General features: G+C 42.3%; 1 protein-coding gene across 2 annotated transcripts; it reads left to right on the top strand.

The window, feature by feature from the left end:
• The first annotated feature begins 1,511 nt into the window (after positions 1-1,511).
• LOC147639923 (10 kDa chaperonin 1, chloroplastic-like) lies at positions 1,512-12,896 on the top strand. 2 transcript variants are annotated; one of them, XM_086775361.1, is made up of 7 exons: positions 1,512-1,732; positions 1,819-1,928; positions 2,034-2,084; positions 12,158-12,223; positions 12,435-12,500; positions 12,623-12,652; positions 12,760-12,896. In XM_086775361.1, exons 1-7 carry the CDS (start codon positions 1,633-1,635, stop codon positions 12,826-12,828), a joined length of 492 nt encoding a protein of 163 aa, XP_086631487.1. In that variant the 5' UTR covers positions 1,512-1,632; the 3' UTR covers positions 12,829-12,896. The 2 variants fall into 2 exon arrangements, with proteins under 2 accessions (XP_086631487.1, XP_086631479.1); XM_086775353.1 differs by having other exon boundaries at positions 12,435-12,482.
• Positions 12,897-22,889: the final 9,993 nt, after the last annotated feature.

Consider the following 22,889-nt stretch of genomic DNA (forward strand, 5'->3'; position numbering starts at 1 on the left):
TGAAGGCCTTTAATAGCTCTGTCACATATTGCTGTTGAGAAATGAATATGCCATCTAAGCACTGAAAAATCTCCAATCCAAGAAAGAAATGAAGTAACCTGAGATATGTCATCTCAAATTGATGACTGAGGGCAACTTTTGTTTGAGCAATGTGCGCTATATGGCTACCTGTGATGATCAAGTCATCCACATAGAGAATGATAAGAGTATATAACCCTTTCTTGGGATACATGTAGAGATTTGGATCAGCCCGTCTCAACGAGATTGCTTGAAACCCTTCTATTGAAAGAAAGCATCAATCTTCTCATACCAAGCCATGGGGGCTTGATTTAAACCATACAAGACCTTTTTCAACCTATAGACCATACCTTTGGAGCCAAGAACCTGAAATCTCGGGGGTTGTTCCACATAAACTTTCTCCTTTAGCTCCCCATTGAGGAATGTTGACTTGACAGAAAATTAGGGAAAACTAGAATATCTAGGGCTTTGTCCTTTTACAAGGTCATGCATAGCTTGCTTAATTGCCCCACCTCTAACACTTAGATATAATGTTAAGAAAATGGTTAATGGATCCCTTATTGGTTGTGAACATCTTATTTTCTCTTCCATGGTGTGCATGAAGGTGCTTACTTATCCTTATTGCAACATGGGTTAATACTTACTTTTATTTGGGATGTGATTTGAAATCTTCCCCAAGGGCATTGGCCAAGCACTTGTGAACTTAAAGCCTTCATTTTTGTCTCGTATTTAGCCAATGAGGTCTTCTATTAGCCTTTGTGTTTTTATAATTGTCAATGTCCCACCTATGCTGGGAAGAAGATAAGCCTACTATTGTTAATCCTAGGGATCTTTATAGACATAATCCCCGAAAAGGGAAGATCTCATTTGCCTTTATAGATAAGCTTACTATAAGTGTCTTTATGGACATAATCCCCTTCCATGAAAAGGGAAGATCTCATTCGGCTTTATAGATAAACCTAATATTGTTAATTCTAAGGGTTAATCCCGTTCCGTGAAAAGGGAAGATCTCATCTGCCTTTTCCTCATGGGTGGGGGGATCTGTCTCATCCAACTCCTATCTATAAAGACCCTAAGAGTCTTTATTGCCGTGTAGGAGAGAGAATTACTGTGGGGTGGCGCCCACGTTGTGACACTCCCCCACCCAGTGCTTGAAAAAAACATATTTTTCAACCAATCAACATAAGGATAACTCTTAAATCTATCCGGTTTTTGTTCCTGAAATCTCTACTATATGCCGGTTTTATAACAAAAAAATATGAAAAATCATTCCTTAAAATAAGGGCTACTTAATATCTCGGTCGATTTTTCTTAATTTTGGTCGATACAAATACACTAGAATGCCGTTTTTTTTAAAGCACTGTTGAGGCTATGCCTATCACGCAATTTTTTTGTTGTAGTCAGTAAAGACTTTGTTTGTAGTTGCCCACAATGTTGCCATGTCCGGGTGGACAGCCTTTGGATAGTTCTGGACTTTGAGTTATCCGACTGGGTGTGAAGAGGCCTAGTAATGTCAAAGCATTGGAGGAGGAGAGCATCTTTGGGGCATTTCTGTGTGTCTGTGTGTGCTGGGTAGAGGGTTTTGTGGGGTTCTTGAAAGAAAACATAAAAGTTATGGCTGTGCTATCCTCCTCTTCTGTGGTTGCTACCAACGCTCATTTTCCCCGTTTTCTGCCTCCCCGTTTGCCCGTAAGAGGGCTCTTGCTACCCCAAGGTAATGCGCGCTGGTTAGTCTCATCTGATAAGGTAAAGCTGTATCAGAATTTTGCAGGTTTCTGACCCACTACCCTTCTCGTGCAGGGAAAGAGAGATGCTTTCTCAGACTCAGTACAAATGCCACAAGGATTTCTTCCCAAAAAAGCACGCTGCTGCCCTTAACTGCTGCTGTAAAAGAAGTGGATGTGTCTAAGGTAATCTTTCTTATACATGTGCATTTTGCTTTACACCCTGGTTTGAGCTCGAGAATGAAGCGGGGTATCTCCATCTGCTTCTTTTTCATTTTTGGAACTTAACAGGTAGTTCCCCAAGCTGACAGAGTCCTCATCAGATTAGAAGAGCTTCCTGAGGTATTTTCTCTTTTCTCTCTCCCCATCATTCATGTGTTGTATCCCTGCTATTCGAGAAGCTTTAAGCTAACACAGGAGGTACTTTTGTCTACAACATTCTGTATGTGGAAAACACCCCTTTTGGGTTGCCAGTAATTCATCCGTAGGGTCTTTTTGAGTTGGTAGGAATGGTCCAGTGCCAACCCTAATGCTGAGTCTCTCAGGTCCTTCAAACAACCCTGCCCCCCTGCCCCCACAAAAAAAATATACACAAACAAACACAAGCCCCCCTTCTTCATCGAGCTTCAATTTCCCTGCAGTGATAGATGAGCACACACCCTAAGCTCAAAGTTGAGTTTACAGTCAACATGGTTGGCAAATGGTCAAGTTTATCAAGTGCACCTCTTTTTCACGGCGGTGTTTTACGTGGGATTAAAGAGGTGCTCAATTATGCTGAAAACATTGAAATCATCTAAAACTATCCTCATGAATATTACTAGGTGTTCATAAAATATCTTGTCTACCTTTCTCTAAAATGTTGCTAGAGCATTCTTATAACTAAAGGTTATCACATTACAAGCGAATGTCCCCCATTCGGTGACAAAAGGTGTCTTCTCCCAATCCTCTGGAGCCATCAGGACTTGATTAGACCCATTGAAGCTATCCAAGAATGAATACATGTCATGTTTTGCTTCAACATCAAGCATAGAATGTGTAAATGGGAGTGGGAATTGTTCTCGCTGTTGCGTTAAGCTTCCTTAATCCATAGAGACCCTTAGCTTATCGTTCTTCTTCAAAACTATCACAATGGGTGACAACTAAGTCACCTTATCCGGTGGGTAAATGAACTCTACTTTCAATAATTTATCTATTTCTTGTTTTACTTGTTTTGCATAATTCGAATTCAGCCAGTGTAGCGCTGCTACATAACCGGAACTGCATCCTCTTTGAGATTGATGTGATGCTAATAAAACTGGAGATTGACCCTTTCATGTCTTTGTAGCTCTATGCAAACACATCCATATATGAGTGTAACAACTCATAATTTTGGTTTCAGCTTTGCACAAACTCGGACTATCTTCGGATCATTCTCATCTCCAAGAGTCAACTCATCTTTCTCGACTCTTTATGGGTGTGTTGCATTTCCCTCTCATGTGCTTCCTTGTGCTGTCACAACAACCTTGATATCATTTGTCATACTTGCATCATCCAAGAGTTAGGATGGTGTTGGTGATGTATGCAAGTCATGCGGGGGGGGTATACTGAGACAAGATGGGGTCTATGTCTACCTCAAACAATGATACTAGATCCAAATTCGTTGAGGATTTCTTTCTCGTCTATATCTACCCCTTCCAATCAATTCAAGCCTTTTGCACATATCGGGTGGATTGATTGCTACGGCATATCTACGGAGATCATTGTACCCTGGATATTAGGACAGTGTTGGTGATGCATGCTGGTCACTTGTTGGGGTATAGTGAGACACGATCCGGTCTACATCTACTTCAAACAATGATACTAGATCCGGATCCAGCTTGAGGATTTCTTCCTCCTCGTCTATCTCTACCTCTTCCGATTAATTCAAGCCTTTTGCACATATCAAGCTTAATTTTTGCTTGACGCAGCTATGGGCTGCTCAATAACATTGGACATGATCCGGAAATTTCCTGCATTTTCATAACAATAAAGACTAATGGAAAGTCACATCTAGCTATCTGAATATGCATAGCCCGGATCAAACTGAGAGGCTTCACACTGGTTGGTCCACCATTCGGTAGAGAACGAAGCTAGTTCTATTCTTGAGATCCCCAATTCTTTGCGGTTGGCCTCTAAAAGGATGTTTGCTCCAAATCTACCATCCAAAACCACTCCTTTGATGGTCTTTTCCCACAAGTGCACGGTGACTTTTGAAACCACCACATCCCACTCCATGGTTGGCTGCACCTTGAAAGCTGTGCTATCTTGCGTAACCTCATTATCTTTGTCTTATGGGGCTGTTCTTCCGTAATTACTTCGTTATCCACTAATTTCCAAGTCAACCGTGTCTAATAATTTAGTACCAAGCACAACAACTGAACTAGTGTCATGTTCAACTTTATATCCTTTAGATCATCCCACATATCCTACTTGTAGTCACAAGAAACATTTTGAGGTTTTGAAGGTTTCAAAGTTTTTTTTGAAAGGTTTCGAGATTTCGAAAGGAGAGGTGCAAGCTCGCTAGAGCACATGAGCAAGAATGGAGAAAAAATGAGCACAAACTGGGTGGAATGAAAACATGACCAAAAGAGGGCAAAAATAAACACGACCTAAATTTGGGCGAAATTGGTTTCGTGAAGAAGTTTCTCCGTTTCCTAAGTTTCGAAATGACGAAAAGCGTTTTTTTTTTGTGATTGTGATTGTGATTGTACTGTGACACTCCCTCTTTATCCTGTTTCTTACCCACTATTTCCTCGACCTCCTAACGGGTTGTTCAGTTTCCAACACTACTATCTTTTGGGGTGCCTCCGGTATAATGAGGTTTTGGTGCTTCCACTAATGCCACATGTCTCCGGATATTTTGCCTATCTCTAGGTTTTGCCAGATGCAATATGGTCTCCTTCCTCGGCGGGGTCCCATTTCTCTCTTTAATTTTCTCATTCAAAAGGGGCGGAGCTTCCTATCCATCCTGAACCTTCATAGGAATTCTGGTCAACACCTTGAGTTTTCTGAATCATCTTGGTGACTTGCATTTGCTCCTTCCATCCAACCAACTTGTCTTTCCTCTCGAGAAACTCCCCTAAAGCGGACAGTTATGTTGGACCCTTTGACCGTGTAACTATGAGCACGTGAAGATGTTCTTCCTTGTTGTCGGAATAGGCTTAATGACCACCATATTAACGATCGGAGGTTGGGAATTTCCAGCTCCTTCAGCTTGTGGAGTCATATTCAGTAACTCCTGCTGGTGACGTTACCAGAGTGCACAATCCGTCTTCGGTGTTGTGTTAAAATATGTGCATCTCATATAGTGTGTGGGAACTGGGTCTTATGTGGGTTTAAACCTTTTATTAAGTTGGTGCAAGTCGGCATACATCTTTGTAGCTCGTGAGGCTTCATGACGTGTCTATTTAAAGGCCTCCTCCCCATTGTTGTAATCATTCATTTTCCCAACGCATATTGTCAATGACTATTTGCTGGCGAGTATAAGCCCATGTTAACCCTTTGCTATAATACAACTTGATCTTGTCTGACATCTCTCTCTCTTTGCTCTCTCTCGCTCCCTCTATGCTCTGTTTTACTTTTGCATTGTATAACTCTTAACACGGTAACATTGCTCTAGGTCTTGGTTGCCTCATCTGCGATCTTTCCCCTCCTTCCTCCTGCGTTGTTTGGAGAAAGCAGTGGCTGGCTGCGTTTTCTCCTAATCGCCCTTGATTCCTCAGTGTTTTCTCTTGTTGTGCTTGTGCCGTCTACGTTTTCACCTGCTAGGTTCCAAGGTGTTGTGCTGGGTGCTGCGTTTTTGCTTTCTCAAGCTTTGCAACAATGTCATGAGGAGTGTGGGCTGTTTTATAGCAAGGACAGCAGTGGAGGGCTGTTCTTTTGGTTGTGGTGCATCTTGAAAAGTGGCTCCGACGGTCCTGCTTCTTCCTTGGCTACCCTCCTGTTGCATGCGTGGAAGCCTTGCTGTACTAATGATCATGCCAGTGTTTCACTATGTATATGTATCCCAATGCAGGGTGCACGTGACATTCCCTCCTGTTTAACTTGGCGGCAGGTTTAGGGCCTCCTAGTAGTCCGCCAACAATTGGGGGTACTCTTGAAAGAACTCTTCATCTAGCCAAACTGCTTCATGGGTTCCACGGTCTTCAAACTTTGTATAGAACTGTTGGATTCTTCGATTGGAACCATGCTTCCACTTGTGCAGGAGAATTTGCTCTAGCTCTATGACTTCAGCTTCGTCTATCATATCTGGTTGTTGCTCTTCAGATATATCCTACAATGCTGGATCTCTGTTACGACCCTGTGTTTTTCTCTGGACAATATGCACGTGTGCACGGGGACATGGTGGACAGTGTGAAGGGCATCAGTCTGGAGTTGAAAAGGAAACCCATGTGTGGACTACCCCAAGTGTGAAGGGGACAAAGAGATTTTAATTTAAAAGGTTTTATAACCTTTGGTGGCCCAAAAGCTAATTTGAGAGGCTACTCCACTTTTGGAGGATGCGCCTCTTTCTATCTCATGCTTTTTGGGAGGCGCCTGCTGATTTGAAGGATATGCTTTTTGGTGTGGCTTTTCTTGGTGGGCAGGGCACGTGTGTGTTTTTTCTAAAGAGGGGCTGGCGGGCAAAAAAGAGGCGCCTCTCTTTTGATGAAAAGGTGCTTTTTCGCTTGGGAGGGCTGCTCGGCTGGGTACACAGGAGGGCACGCTGATCTCTATCTCTCTCTCTCTCTCTCTCCTTGGAAGGCTAGCAGTTTGGCTGCAGGAAGCGCAGGGCTGTCCATGCCTTTGGGAAGGAGGTCGGGCTGCAGCATGTGTACTTTCCTCTCTTGGCTATTGGCGAGCTGCAGACGGTTGGAGGAGGGGAGGCGCAGGTCTGCACCTTCTCTCTCTCTCTCTCTCTCTCTCTCTCTCTTGTGGAAGGCTGTGCAGGACTGCAGGTCTCTCTCTCTCTATCTCTCTTTGAGAACAGCTGCAGCCAGTAAGGGGCGTTTTTCTCTCTTTTTGAGGACTGTCAGGGCTGAACTGTGTTTTCTCTCTTTTGGAAGGAGGGTGGCCAGACTACAGGCAGTGCACAGAGATGAACAGGCTTATCTCTCTCTCTTTCTCTTGTTTGGAAGAGGGGCGGGCAGAACTGCAGGAGGACCAGAGGACAGTTTTGAGATGGTTTATGGGCTGTTTTTGGTTTGCTGCAAATTCAGCTATGTGCTTGGGTTTCCGGCTGCAAGTATAGGTCACTTGAATGTGTTTCGTGGCATGGGAGTGATGCAAGCTTGCATGGCTGCATGCTCATGGAGCAGATTGTTTTCTTCCTGCTGGAAAGGAGTAGAGCGACCTACAGTTATGGGCCTCTCTTAAGTTTCCAGATGTTTCATACTCTAGCTCCCCTTGTTTGTTTTCCTTTCCCAGGTCTTCAAAGGTGTTGAAGTGTTTTGTGTGCAAGTTTGTTTTTGCACCGCCCTTTGGTCTTGTTTGAAGATCGAGGCCGGTTTACAATCTACATATGGCTTCAACAAAGAAACATGAAAGACATTGTGCATAGTCCAACTTTTCGGCAACTTTAACTTTAAAGAGCCATCACTTAACTTTTGAATGACTAGAAATGGGCTGAAACTTCGGAATGATAGTTTGGGACAACGCTTGCCCACTTGCTTTAGCCGTTGTTTCATGATGCGGAGATATACCCAATCCCCTTTCTTAAAGTGCGCTTCTTATCCCTTTTACTTGTCACTTTTTGTTGGACCTTTCTTAAGCCTGCCTGCTGTCCATCCTGATGTGCTGGTTGCCGACAGCGTGTGTACAGTTAGCTGACAGTAGCCCTATGCTTCCATGATGATATTGTTGATGATGTGCTGCCTATGCTAATGATGCTATAGACCCAGGTAATGGTCTTGATGCTGATGATGAAGATGAATGGTGCTACTGTTGATGATGAACATGATGACCATGCTGATGTGAGGCTATTGATGCTTCTGACTAAGATACTGACTGATTAGGGATTAAGACTGTTCATGCTAAGGTTTATGACAGGGCACGGGCGTGCACGTGACATTTCCTTTTGCTAAACTTGATGATGGGGTGGAACTCTGACATCCTTCCTCCTTGGACTTGACCTTTAAATTGCTATTGCTTTCTGACTTTGACTTCTACTACTTACTGACTTCTACTGCTTATTGACTTCTACTGATTGATATTTTTGGGTCTGAACACCTTCACTCCTAATCTCCACTTTCCCAGTCTTTGATGAAGAAATGAGCATCTGTTCACTGTTGTCCCCATGCTTGCTTTCCCTTAACCTCGACACATCGGTGGGGTCACTTGCCGGAATTGATCATCCCTGTTGCTAGGCCTTTGGAACTGATTTGAGAGCTTATTGAGGTACTGGGTCTGCGTACCTACCCTCAGGGACTGCATCCTCTAGCTTTGCTTGTTACAGACCACTCCATCTGCTACCTTGTTGCATCCTTCTTGCTGGAATTGTGCACCTTCCTTGGGACATAGCTTAGTGGGCTGAGCATGAATGCTCTGATACCAATGTTGCATGCGCGGAAGCCTTGCTGTACTGATGATCATGCCAGTGTGTCACTGTGTACCCCAGTGCAGGGTGCACGTGACACCTCTGTTCCCGTTGGGTGCTTCCTGGAGAGTTTTGTGGGCTTGTTTTGCTGCTGCCTAGCCTGTTCTCTACCTTAGTTTTCTGAGGGGGGCTGATCGGTCTTGGAGCTTGTTTTGCTACTGTCCAACCTCTTCTCTACCTCAGTTTTCTGAGGGGGGCTGATCAGTCCTTGTGGCTCGTGTTGTTGGAGAGTGTTGGAGATTGGTCATGGAGTGATGGGATTCAGTGACCACAAGGGCCGATCAGTTTTTTGATCGGTCCTCATGGTTTGTTTTGTTGGAGAGTGTTGTAGATTGGTCTTGGAGTGCTGAGATTCACTGAGTTCAAACGCTTGCTTGCGCAAGGTGGACTATTGCTGTGGAGTATGGCCCTATGGGCCCCCCCTTGCGAATAAGGAGGACACGCTCGACGAAACTACCAATGCTTATTGGAAGCTGATTTTGCGGGTCCGGTCCATCCTCATTGCACAGGGTAAGGTCTGTTTGTCTCTTAATGGTCAAGATTGGGCACTTGCTACAGTGCATAAGAAAGGTCGGAGCTGGTGCTACTCTTGTGGGAAGAAAGGTCACTTGGCAAAGGATTGTTTGTCCAAGAAGAAGGACAAAGCCAATGTTAAGGACAAGTCTTCATCAAAGAAGAAGGGCAAGGACAAAGAATAGGAAACTTGAAAGGGACTCTGATTCTTCTACCTCCAGTGCTCCTAGGGCCCTCCCGGCTCAAGAGGACTTGGACGGTGTGCTTGTCTAGCCATAAGGACAGGTTCCCCCCACATGCAGCTAGCCAGAGGAGGCTTGTGGGCAGGAGAGGGGGCTGTTTACAATTCGAATTTTGGTGCATGGGAACTATAAGTCGGAGTTCCTCAACTTCCAAGCATGGAAAAATATGGCAAAACACAGTCAACTTTGGTGCTATGGATTGAATGCGTTTCAAATTCATTGCTTGGTGTAGCACATATTATGAATTGGATGTGTTCCATGTTCATTGTTCGAGGTTTTGGGATGTGATGTGTTCACAGTCCACTTTTGGGAGATTATGGGCGTGATGTGTCCGTCAACTGATCATTCTATACTTGAAGTTTACTGCATGCTGGTGTGGGAATTCGGAGCCAAGAAGATTTCTGTGGTGTTCAGGGTGGCATTCTGTTTCAGGTCATCTCTCTCTCTAGTGTGTATTGAGCTCGAAGAAGAAGCAGTTTGTTGTGCATGGGTTTAAGGCTTTGATTAGGCGCTAACCACAATAAATCAATTCATAAACATGCTTATGCAAGCACCCATGTTACAGTGGTACCAAAGCATCTGGTTTTGACAGAAGAAAGGTTGTAATTTTTCTCTCATAAAGGCATGGAGTTTGTGAAGAACCACATCATCATCAGCGTTTTCACTTAGGTTTGCTTTTTTTTTTTCTTTCATCCAGGCTGTGTTTTGCAAATTTTGTATAAGACAGCTCTTGCGTGTGTGAGGGGCACTCAGCCAAAGGGCAAGAAAGAGGGCCAAGCGCACCAAGTAGAGGCCGGACAGAGCAAGCAAGTAAGGCGGCTTGTTGGTGCTTCAAACACAGCCAGACGGGGGTGGAAGAAGGCACATTTGGGGAGTCCAGTGGTGAGCACTCAAAGACCAGATCTGGGGAGATAATAAGGGCGGTGAGATTCAGTGAAAACGCAGCCCTATTCAGGCTGCAGGCCAACACTCTGTAGGCGGCTATCCACAGCAATAAAATTCATGAGAAGGGTGCCCCCAAGGCGGTGCTACAGGCTGGCTAGTTTGTGGATGGAGGGGGCAGACAGGGAAGCGCTTATATCTGGGTATGTGCAGCTTCCCTGCCCAAGCCAATTGGCTACACCCATCCTTCTCCATTGCGCAAGGATGAAACCTTCGTCTAGTCCTTGGTCACACGGGTGGGTTTGTTTTTTCTTCATGTAGCTCTGCGGCGGCAGGTACACGTGTGTAGAACATGGAGTTTCGGCAAAGGTCAACGAGCTTTGGTTTCTTGGGAGCAAACATGGTTCACCAACGTCCATCTCTACAAGAGCATGGTTGGAACCATATAGAATAGAGACTCGAGAGGTGTGAGGAGATTATCCAGCAGTTGGAGAGCAAGTTGGCAGCTTGCCGACAAGAGATCTAGGCAAGAAACAGAGCACATACACCATAGATGAAGCTCAACAGGAAGGAGTGTCCAAGGATGCCGGAAATATTTCAAGACACGAAGTGGTATTGGTGATAGAGTTTCCAAGTATGGAGCAGATTCTGGAGAATTGAGATCAAGGAGCAGACACTACGAGGCTTGGAGGTCATCCAAACAGATGGAGGACGACCCATCCTAGAGTTCATTCGAATTTTTGAGGGTAGGGAGGAGTCATCAAGAGAGTTGCAGACTTTTATCTCCAAATCCATTGAGGAGGAGAATGAGATGAGCGATTCCGTAGTGGGGTCTACCATGCTAGTTGAGCATCCAGAGGCAAAGGGGCTAGTTCCAGTGCCCGCAGTTCCCAAGGAGGCAGTGGTGGAGACAGCAGTTCCAATAGCCATGTTATTAGAGTTCGGAACGATGTGTGGAGTAGAGAGCGAGTTTGCCAAAAGATAAGTAGCCATGCTATTGGAGTTTGGACCGGTGTGTAGAGTAGAGAGAGCTCGCCAAAAGATCCGTATTGAGACAGAGAGTGATGGAGCATCATTTGCACCCATGCTCCAAGTTAAGTAGGAGGGGATGTCACATGCATGCTCTCCCGGGTGGGATGTGGACATGTTTCTACCTATTGGCCAACTCAGAGGTCGAGTACGCGGCCGGATTCATGTGTTTGTTAAGGGCGATTGTACCAGTTGATTGTAATATTGTCCAAGAGCCCCATGAGCAGCGAGTGTGGAGAGAGTCATTGGGGTATTATATGAAGCCAACTCATCAACATTAGACACTAGAAATAGAAGTCTAGGTCTTAGACATATTCATTCATCGATCAATCAGTCATCATTCAGTAATGAGTCATTGAGAATTGTGGAGCAGTGCTACCATTGAGTATATATATTCAGCATTGTGTATACTTCATGTTAGTAATACATGGTAGATTAGGTCATCTCTTTATTCTGCATATTGAGCCTCAAGAAGAAGTTGTGCATGAGTTTAAGGCTGTGATTAGGCACTAATTGCAATCAATCAATTCATAAACACTCCTCCGCAAGCACCCATGTTACAAGTTTTCCACAAAAATTGTTAGATAAATAGTCCACTTGTTTTCTCAATCCCTTATTTTTGCAAGGAGCTTTCCTTTACCTAAGCCGACCTCTAGTCTTGGACCAGCCAAGAAGTGTAGATTTCAGCCCCAAACTTTTGTAGCAAGTGTCCTTTTCCATCTTGAATTGGCATTTGCTTGTAGACAGTGGTTCTCATGCAACAGGCTCTCATTTTGAGTGGAGAGTAAGTTTTCTCCTCAGTTTTCACCCTTGAGATATTTGATATGCGTGCATAGTCATAAAGGACCATGTCTTGTCATTTAGAAATGCTTGAGATGTTTCTAAGAAACGTTGAAACCTCCTGGCCAGTGATGTTTTGCCCAAATTTTAGGGGCAATTTTGTTGACCTTTTTTTTTGGCTTCTGTTTACATCTCTCTGCCCGCTAGTTTATCATCCGTATGTCCTTACTTTATTATTGTTCTAAAGTAGTGGCATACATCTTCTTAATTGACTGGTTTTGCTGACTTGAGCATGTTCAAATACCTTTCTATATAATTGTTTAATGCTGTCAAGTTAAGTTCCTTGAAGCTGGTGCAATTGGGTTGTTTTTGCTCAGAAATCTGTCGGTGGAGTACTTCTTCCCAAATCAGCTGTCAAGTTTGAACACTATCTTTGTGGGGAGGTAAGATTTTTTGTCCATTTTAGAGAATATTTCTTTGCCCATCTCCAATTTTGGGCGCTTTGGATGGAACCTCACTGATGTGCTGTTACATTTGTCCAACCAGCCGTAAATAGAAGATATTCATCAATGTATAGTATGTACCATGACTAGGATACGTTGTTTGTAGTGATTGTTTACAAGGACGGCTGGCTTATTGTGCTAATGCTACCAGGTTTTATCTGTGGGTAAAGAAGTGGGAGCTGTAAGCGTGGGTCAGAAGGTGAATGAGTGTACAATTGTATTGGCAAAGAGTATTATTATTATTGTTGTTGTTATAATGGCAATAACCATAGCTAATCGTAATTTGTTTTTAATAAATGCACCTGTTTACTAGTCTCACTAATTTCCTGTTTTGGCAAGGTGCTGTTTTCGGATTTGAATGCTTACGAGGTAATAGCTTGACCTCACATTGTGATTGTCAATGTGGTGCTTCTTATCCTGTTTTCTATTTGGAAGAGGAAATCTTCTTGCTTATACATGATGGCTACCTGTTGCAGGTGAACCTTGGGACCAGTGAGAAATTATGTTTCTGTAAAGCTGGAGATCTCTTGGCCCTTGTAGAGTGAAAGCATATAATGTAAAAACAGCTTTCTGAGAAGCAATTTTTGATAATATGATGGGGATTGTAGCTTCAGCAATTGTGTGGTGTTCTTTCTTACTGAGAAATCAACCAAGATTGAAGTCACCAATGGCCAAACCATTGCCGATTCATTTCTATTTGCATTTTAAATCAATTTCCATTTCCATGCAGCATTGCCCATGCTAGCACTAGTAAGAATCAAGGCTAAGAAACGTAACATGCATTTGCTTTGCATGTTGGTTGTATGGAACCCATGATACTGCTTGGGAAAGCTTGTGATAGCTCAGTGTATTGTGTGAAGAGATGCTTTGCTGGGCGTTGGGTAAATGTGATCAAACAAGCCCTTCGATAGTTGTGTTGTGAAGGTGCCATTCTAGGCAATGCAATTCTTGCTGAAACCACTCTCTCTCTCTCTCTCTCTCTCTCTCTCTCACACACACACACACACACATACACACACACTCAAATATATGAGAGGGTTGATGACAAGGCACATCAGAGAGTACATGAAAGGTATGCTTCATAGGAGAAAGGGGTGGGCAGCTTACTATTTGTCTTTCGAAGGTAGGCTGTGGTCTCGCATTGCATTTGACTGAATTTTTCTCTTGTCAAAGAGTTGGTGGCACATCACATTATCGTCCATCATTAAATGGCTTGCCATGTGGATTCTTGCAGTGATATTATAGCTTCCACCATTCCCACTTTTTCCCTTTCTCATTTTTATCATACCTTCTGCCTCTGCTGTCCCTTCTGCCTCTGCTGTCCACCAATACCCCACCCCCCAAGCCCCAAAACCCTTTCTTATTTCTGAACTGAGGCACTATGAGATTGCAGCTTTCATTGAAGCTAGTGCCTAAGATTACGCTGCTATGGTTGGGGCACCTCTTCATTGGATACTTGGTCACGCATGATGCTTTTATCCGCATGAACATGAGGCAAGCTGTGGTTTATTTTTCATGGCAGCTTTTGCTACTTCCCAAAATCCTCACATTCATGAGGGATGTGTAGATCTGTTGCCATTGTTGCCTTTATCAAAGAATCGTCCCTATCAATAGAAGTTTTACATCACCAAAGAATCCCTAGACGTATTCAAAGAACACTATGGCTTTTCTTCCTCTGCATTTTGTACAGATATGTACTTGCATTATATTCCCCGTAGGCGACATTTCCCTCTAAAGATCTCTCTCTCACACAAATTTTTGCTGCACTTCTTTTCAAAATAAACCCGACTTCCGATTAGCTCTTCGGCTATCAAAAACCTGACCTTATCTATTGTGGGATGTGGTTTGCATTACCTTTTTAGTTATATGGGAGCATAAACACTTCAAAATCTTATCCTGTGCATCACATCCATGGTTTTGGTCAACCACACTCCCCTTTCTTGAGTTGGAAAAGCAAGTGAAATGTTCTTAGGAAAGCTAGAAGTGGAAAAAAGAAGTTAGTTTTCAATCTTGCCCCTCTACTATGCAAGTTTGACTTGTCCCACACTCCAGTCTGCAGAGCAAATCCTGCTAAAATTATGATGTCCTTTGCTTTTAGTAGTCGTAAACCATGGCCACTTTCCCAACACTTGGTGCATGCCCAAACGCCCCAATTACATGTTTGCCCAACAAGTATTAGTTGCAAAACCAAATGAATTGCGTTACCACACCTTTGGAGTGTTATCTTCTCTCAAAGCATGGTGCACGGAGCCATGCATTAAATTGGCTTCCCTCTTAGTTGATGAGTGCACCACATCAACACTTGGTGGTACTCAAGTAATCAAAGCATGCTTTGAGTGGGTGTTTGCCAATATGTGTGATGGCAGTATCGTCAATGCATGCACCATCATCAATGCTTGAGTCGATCCTCTCCTTTCTACTTCTTGATAGATTCTCATGGTAACCATAGCCAATGCTAAAAGAAACAACAACATCCTAGTGTATATTTACTGGCCACAAAGAAAAAAACTAGTTGAGATTTTTAGTAGCTCTTATTTTAAGGAATGATTTTTCATATATTTTAGTGATAAAGCTGGCATATAGTAGAGATTTTGAAAACTGAAATGAGGTAGATTTAAAAGTTGGCCTTATTTTGATTGGTTGAAAAATATGTTTTTTTTCGAGCGTTGACCGTAGCATATTGACTGCGGGGGCTATTAGTCTTTGAAATAACATACAATGTGAAGCACCCCTCTTTTTACTAACACTTCTTTTCCACCATGTCTTTTTGCATTTTTGGTGTTGATATGCATGCTCCATCAATCACACTGTGTCTTAGATCAACCACATTTTTAGTGTTGATATGCTTAGAAACCGATTTTCCCACATCCCACCAAGCAATCCATGTCTCTAACAAGAGAATCTCATCCTCCTTGGCATGTTTAAAATACTACCAAATGCACTTCTTCTCATGGTAACAATCTATTGATGCACATCAAATGGTGCACTTTTCTACTATGTGACATAGAATCTTGATACTAAGGCTTTGTATAAAGCTTGCTTTCCAATGGAATGCACAAAATCTCTTCCTTTCAACACTCTATTTGGACCACCATCATTAAACATGATTTAATGATGGTGGTCCACCATCACTAAACACAATTTTAACTAAAAGCCAATCTCCACTTACATCATCTACCATAAGGCTATAAATTGAGCATAATTGAATCCACATTTAAGCATTTGAGCATTCAACATTCTCCATTATCTTATTGTTCTCAACTTTAAGCTTATAAGTGGCTATCGTTTGCAACACCTTAATGAATGGTCCATCCTCTCATCCAATGGATGTGATCAAAGTGCATCCCTTGCTTTCCCAAATCTCCATCTTGCCTCATTCTATTCACTTAAAACATGCGATCATCTTGAAAACATTCTCCACCCTCTAGCTGTCTTGGAAACATTACACTTTGAAAATATAATGGTGATATAGCCGTGCCTTCAAATCTAACAATGCCTCAAGGCCATTCCTAATTCCAACACTATTCCTCCTTTCCATCTCCATAGACCTTTGGGCTTTGGAACACAAAAAAGGTATAATTAAATAGATGCATACCAATAAAACCACGACATACACAAGAAGCTCATAAAGTAATTTTACCTTGTCTTTCAACCAATAGGGTGATAGTATCAAATATTTTGAACTATCCAAGAAGGTGACTATAGACTCATTACAAGAGGGCAAGTGTAAAGCCCTCATACATCAAACCCTACTGTGTGTTCAAGCCTTCATACAAAAAACGTTATCTCGGCACACACCACACTCGCGTGTCCCTTGTGTCCTTGCTTGTACCCCCGTGCTACAAATTATTGGGTCTTTTGGCTGTCATCCACAAACGTTACCTATTCATAATAAGTGGTGATGTGCATTCGTATGCCGCCAATGATTTTTCCACACATTTCCCTCGTGTCCATGCTTTGCCAGAGCAAGGACATATAATTGCCATGTGCATCCGATGCTTTGCCCACGTGTAATCAAAGGAGTCATAACATTCTCTCCTCCTTTTCAAAATCATCATCCTCGATAATAAACTCATGATAACACTTATGAACCTAAAACTCCGTTCCCCAAGTTGCATCTCACAAGGGATGCCATTTCCATTTTATAAGGAATCCTTGAAGAACACAATTTCGCAACTATCTTTTCTTTAGTCCAAGATCTGTTCTAGCCCATGATCTTCTTGATCAAGTTCTTACAAAACAATCATACCATCCTGTTAAAGACAACAGCTCTTACCTTAGCCTTTGCCGAAACAAGTGTCTTTGGCCTTGCCTTAGAGCCACAAATATAACTTTGTGATGTGGGTGTGCAAGTTCGTTGATCACATCCTTACTCCATTGTCACACCGGAATGCTTCCTTTGTTACGGAGGTGAAGGAAGAACTTTATTTACCTAGATGGAGGCAAAGAGGAGATATCCTTCACGCTGGTTCTCTTTCAGAAGAGCTGGATAGAGAAGAAGCTCATGAGAGGGAGAAGCCTCAATCCTGTCTTCTCTCTCCTCCTCTCTCTTCTTCTCTTCTTCCTTCTCTCCCTTCTTCTTCTCTCCCTTCTTCTTCTTTCTTCTCTTTCTCTTTCTCCTCTCCCTTCTTCTTCTTTCTTCTCTCCCTTCTTTTTATTTCTCCTTTCTTCTCTTTCTCTTTTCCTTTTTATTTCTTCTCTTTTCTCTTGTCGTTTTTATTTCTTCTCTCTCCTCCTCTCTCTTCTCTCTTCTTCTCTTCTTCCTTCTCTCCCTTCTTTCTCCTCTCCCTTCTTCTTCTTTCTTCTCTTTCTCTTTCTCCTCTCCCTTCTTCTTCTTTCTTCTCTCCCTTCTTTTTATTTCTCCTTTCTTCTCTTTCTCTTTTCCTTTTTATTTCTTCTCTTTTCTCTTGTCGTTTTTATTTCTTCTCTTTTCTCTTGTCCTTTTATTTCTTCTCTTTTCTCCTCCTTTCTTCCTCTCCCTTCTTCTCCCTTTCTCTTCACCTTTTTTATTTCTTCTCTTTTCTCTTTCTCTTCTCCTCCTTTTCCTCATCTCCCTTCTTCTCTTCTTTCTCCTCTCTCTTCTTCTTCTTCTTCTTCTTCTTTATCTTTTTCTTCCTCTTCTCTCTTCTTCTTCTTTCTTCCTCTTCTCCTTCTTCTTTCTTCTCTTCCTCTTCTCCTTCTTCTTTCTTCTCTTCCTCTTCTCCTCCTTTTTTCTTTTCTTTCATTGTATCTTCTTCTTCATTCTTCTCTCTCTCTCTCTCTCTCTCTCCTCTTCCTTTCTTCTTCTTCTTCTTCTTCTTCTCTCTTCTCTCTTCTCTCTCATCCTCTTCCTTTTCTTTTCTCTCTCCTCTTCCCTTGTTCTTTCTTTTATTCTCTTTTCCCTTCTTCTTTCTTCTCTCTCTTCCTGTTCCCTTCTTTCTTCTCCTCCCTCCTCCTCTTCCCTTCTTCTTTCTTCTCTCTCCTCCTCTTCCCTTCTTCTTTATTTTCTTCCCTCTTTCCTTCTTCTTTCTTCTCTTTCCTTCTTCTTTCTTCTCTTTCCTTCTCTTTTCTTCTTCTTTCTTCTCTCTTCTCTCCCTCCTCTTCTTTCTTCTCTCTCCTCCTCCTCTCTTCTCTCCCTCCTCTTCTCGTTTGTCCCTCCTTTTCTCCTTCTCTTTCACTTCTTCTCCTCTTTTCTTACCTGTCCTCTTTCTTTCTCCTTCTTTCCTCCTCCTCTTCTCTTCTTTCTTTCTTTCTTCTTTATTAATAAAAAAGAGAGGGGTTCACGACCGTCTCATTGTCTGGCTTAAAAGATTTCAATACGGATGGTGCATGACCCAAATGGAAGGGTTCCTCTCATAGAAGCCTTCAGCTTCTAGCATCTTGACGGGGATTTGGATGGGGATCCGAATCGTGGGCTCGTCTTGTGGATAAATCTCTTTTCCTTGAGGTCCTTGCTTAGCATATTTCTTCTCATAGGTTCTAGCTAACGGGGTTTTTGCTTGGGTGTAGCATCGTAGGTTCCTTGGCTTGATAAGTAGGTGCTGCCCACTCTTACTTGGTGACCTCTCTGTGGGGTTGTTAAGGTTGATGTGTGGGAGGTGGTCTTCATCTATGCTTGTATAATGGTTCGAGGGAAGGTTTAATGTAGCAAGAGGAGGAGTGTTGAGTTTTAGGATTTACTTGAGGTGATGGCATAAGATGAGGCTTGCAATGTTAAAAGGCTTGGGGTGTCGCCAGGGGTATGGTAACCATTTTGTGGGGAAGCACAAGTGTAGCGGTTCTTCTTTGCCAACTGATTATGCAATCAATGGCTGTAATAAATCCATTTTGAGGGTGATGCTCTCTTTCATTGTATTTGCGGGGGTCATATAAAACTTGCAAGATGCAGGTTTATTCTCATTTTAAAAATTTGCTTCAAAATAATCGACGATTATGGATCGGTAGTAGTAGCTACAAATGGTGTGAGGGGTGGGTGGCTTAATGAAGTCCATGTCTCCCACAATAATACATGTTGTGACTAGCACCAATGTCAACCAAGGCTGGCCACATAGATAGTTAGTTTTCTTAGGGAAACTCTTAAGAGCAAGTTCCACTATCATTTATGTTTCAAACGCCTCTAACACAAACATGGATGATATTTTAGCACCATACTACGCAAACCTTGTCTCCTTGAAGCTTATGTGGAAGAATGTCCATGGTTTCCAAAATCTGAATCCTATCATCGGAATCATTAGTAGGCTCTAGAAGGGGCTCATATTTTGAGTCCTCATCTTTACCATCCGTTGTCTTGTTACAAGCTCTACAAATATCAATTGAAGTGGTTCGAGCTTTCGTGCTGCATGCTACACAGATATCGAACGGTTGTGTCAAGCTCGTTTATTTATGAGCATACCTCAATCCATTAGTGAGTCTTCCCTATTTTCAAGTCTATCTTCAAGGACTGGTTACCCTTGCATATGTAAACATGATTGGTTACCCTTGCATATGTAAACATGATTGGTTTCCCAATCATAAACTAGCCTTGTAGCTCTCATATAAGGCCTTCAGAGGATCATGGTGGTGTACTACTCGCTTCTTCAAAAACGGTTGTGTCAAGCTCGTTTATTTACGAGCATACCTCAATCCATTTAGTGAGTCTTCCCTGTTTTCAAGTCTATCTTCAAGGACTGGTTACCCTTGCATATGTAAACATGATTGGTTTCCCAATCATAAACTAGCCTTGTAGCTCTCATATAAGGCCTTCCGAGGATCATGGTGGTGTACTACTCGCTTCTCCAAAAATTCACCACCAAATATGATTGGTGCAAGCTTAGCCCGAAGGTCTTGATTTTTGTATGCTAAAGGACATCCAATGGTTTAATTGCATTCATATTGATAAGCTTAACCATGAGACTAGTGCTTATTTGAGTGGTCCCCCACTAATCCTTTGTGTACGAGTGGTGGGCTTCCCCAGGCCTCCCAACAATCCTTGGTATATATGCTGACCCCAATACCACCATCCAACATTATGGAGACCGACATGCATTCATTTCAACACGACATTCATTTTGTTTCTTTTGAAATAGTGTTCCAACTTGTTCATGGGCACTTTCAAGTGTCCTTTGGTCTTGGATAAGGAAGGATGCTCAATGTGGCATGGCTCATCCTCTTGAAGCTCTGCTATATGTGGACTCTTATATTCCTATTTATCCAGTCAGATAAGTCTCTCCACATTTGATAATTTCCTTGCAAAAGAGAACTTATCTAAGGACTCAGACTTTCAAGAGGATAAGAAGGCTGTGAGGTCCACTACTATATCCATGAGTGATATTCGCACTTTATTGGAGGTGAGCTTGGACTTGCCATCTTGTAGGGGATGTGTACTAAGTCTTCCCATGGAGGCGGTGCCTTCTGACCAAGGGAATGAAATGAAGTCTTTTCTAATCACCTCTCAAAGAAAATATTGTGATAACCCAAGGAAGGCCAACTTTTGCCTCCCACCACTCTTTCACTCCATCTAGCAATGTGGGGTCTGGGTGAATTAGTTCTAGAGGAAAAGGCTTTTTGAGGCCTCAAGATGTTTACTCATTTGTTCTTGTGGAAACTCTGAAAGAAGGGGAGGGTAGTTCTAATAGGTACCATTATGCATACCCATTTAACCATCCCATAACTTCAAAACTATTACCATCACACCTTCCACACCACCCTAAAGAGAGTAACATCAATGCCGCTGAAAATACTAACATATCTTATTCACTTACTCCTTTTGAATTTCCCATTATTGACATGGAAGCCTACTGTGGACCCTTCAGCCTGCTGAGGTAACACCAAGTGCTTTACAAGATACTCATGTGGTTTATGATTCTAATGATGTTTTGCAAGAGGTTTCATTTGGCATAGTATGAAGACATGATCAGAATGGAAAATCCTCTTCTAAAGCCAAAGCTGATGTTTAAGGTATTGAAGCAACTCACACCTTTCAACCCAATAGTAAGGATTTACCCAAAGGTGTATGTCTTAAACCCCCAGAGATGACAATATGCACCTTACCTGCTTCAAGAGTGTGGAAGGAGATGATCCCAGTGTGGCAAGGGGAGGAAACCTTATGGAAAAATGTAGGAGAAAGCATAAAGCTGGCCAACCCCAACTACAAGATGTGCTATAGTACATGATTGTCTATAGCTATAGAAGATGGCGACACCAAAACCTAGTCCAGACAAGGGGAGGATATTTTAAAAAAATGGCAAATAATGATAACCCAAAGCTAGAGGATTTTGGAGTGCATCTAGAATAGCAAAAATAATTTTTGACCATACCACACTACATCTAAGTATATATAGATATGCACCTGTACATCTGCAAGTGGACCCAACCTTCATGCTAATGTGAGAAGAAGGCTCACTCCAGTGGCATTTGGGGCAAATAAGAGGTGATATTCACATGTGTTACAAGTGGACCCAACCTTCATGCTAATGTGAGAAGAAGGCTCACTCCAGTGGCATTTGGGGCAAATAAGAGGTGATATTCACATATGTGTTACAATTTTTGATTCTAAAGCCTTCGTTATATTTAATTCAATAAACTCAAAGAGGTAACAACTTTTATTATCGATTAGATCATGGAAAAGAATAACCGATTTAAGATTTGTTAGAAGCAGCATGCAAATTTATGAAGCTGATTGTGGTACTTCTTGACTAAAGAAAGGAGTGGAGAAATACAACCTATAAATTTTCGGCTTCGACATGAACACCGAACCAATTGAAGAGGTCATGATGTAATACTATCTTTGTCTACATGCACATTATATTTAAAGACATGGTAGATACCTCTTTCTAGACTCCACATCTATATTTTAGGCATAGCCTAAAGAAGTTGCAATCCTAGAGGAATTACTACTAGCACAAGTTGGTTGACAGCAGGGTATTCATGCCTTAACAGGTTTTTAAGAACAGAACTTACATCAGGTAGGGGGCATGTTAACCCCATTTTAGAAATAACAAAACGCTCTCCATGATTAACAAAGTTAGCCATAAGTATCATGAAAAGGCATTGTAAACATTGTAATCAGTATGTATCATAAAAAGGCATGGTAAACATTGTAATCTTTATGAGAAAAGTTGACCATGTTCATGCTACCTAGTTAGTTATTTAAGTTTTGGGAGCCCAAGTGTGAATAAGAACTAGTTATATATGTAATTTTCTCATAATGCAAAGACACAATCTCCCTTTGTGCTAATTGAGCTCTTGTGTACTCCTTGCTCTTTGCTCTTATTTGTGTGTGTGTGTGTGTGTGTGTGTGTGTGTGTGAGAGAGAGAGAGAGAGAGAGAGAGAGAGAGAGAGAGTAAAGAGAATTAGCTTATTGTTCTTAGTGTATGTGCCTTTGTACGTTAATATGGTTTCACTCGTTCAACCTACCATAGGGCTCTTTGGCCATCTTACCCATTTGAACGGGCACTTATCTTTTGTAAGAGGTACTAAAACATATAAAGCAGTCTTATCTTAAGCGTAATGTCAAATGGGTGAAGTCTAAGGACTTCGTGTATTTGCCATCTTACTCGCTCGAATGGGTACTTATCTTTTGTAAGACGGCATTAAAACATATAAAGTGGCCTTACCTTGAGCTTAATGTCAAATAGGGAAAGGTTTTGACTTTGTGTATATACTTGCTTAAGACTAGTAATAGTGGTCATACCATTTTTAAGTTTGGATACTTATGAGCTCTCCCCTTCTTCTCTATTCCTGCTTGCATGCATATCTTGCTGGCTTGATGTATGCATGGTAGATAGGTTTGTTTGTATGTTTCCGTCTTGCATTAGCGTCTTCTTCTTCCCCTACCCTTTGTGATGACAGAGAACCAAAACGAAGTATGTTTTTTGCCTTTACTAGGAATAGAGAGCTCTTCCTTCACCCCATTGGCAAAGGAGCATTCACATGTGACAACAAACTGAGGATGTGACGGGGACGAGCTAGCATACCCACAATTGGAAGTTGCAATAGTCGCTCTACGGCGGCAAGACACATGATTTGGCAAAGGTTAATGTAAGCTCGTGACTTGAACAATGTTACATAATGTCCACCCTTTAGTTGTACGGGGATGCAAAGATGCTAGTGTGCCATCCTAGTGAATTGGTATATTTGGTGACCACA

The sequence above is a fragment of the Cibotium barometz genome, chromosome 3 (genome assembly GCF_041138505.1).
Source record: "Cibotium barometz isolate CiBa-2024 chromosome 3, ASM4113850v1, whole genome shotgun sequence".
Lineage (NCBI taxonomy): Eukaryota > Viridiplantae > Streptophyta > Polypodiopsida > Cyatheales > Cibotiaceae > Cibotium > Cibotium barometz.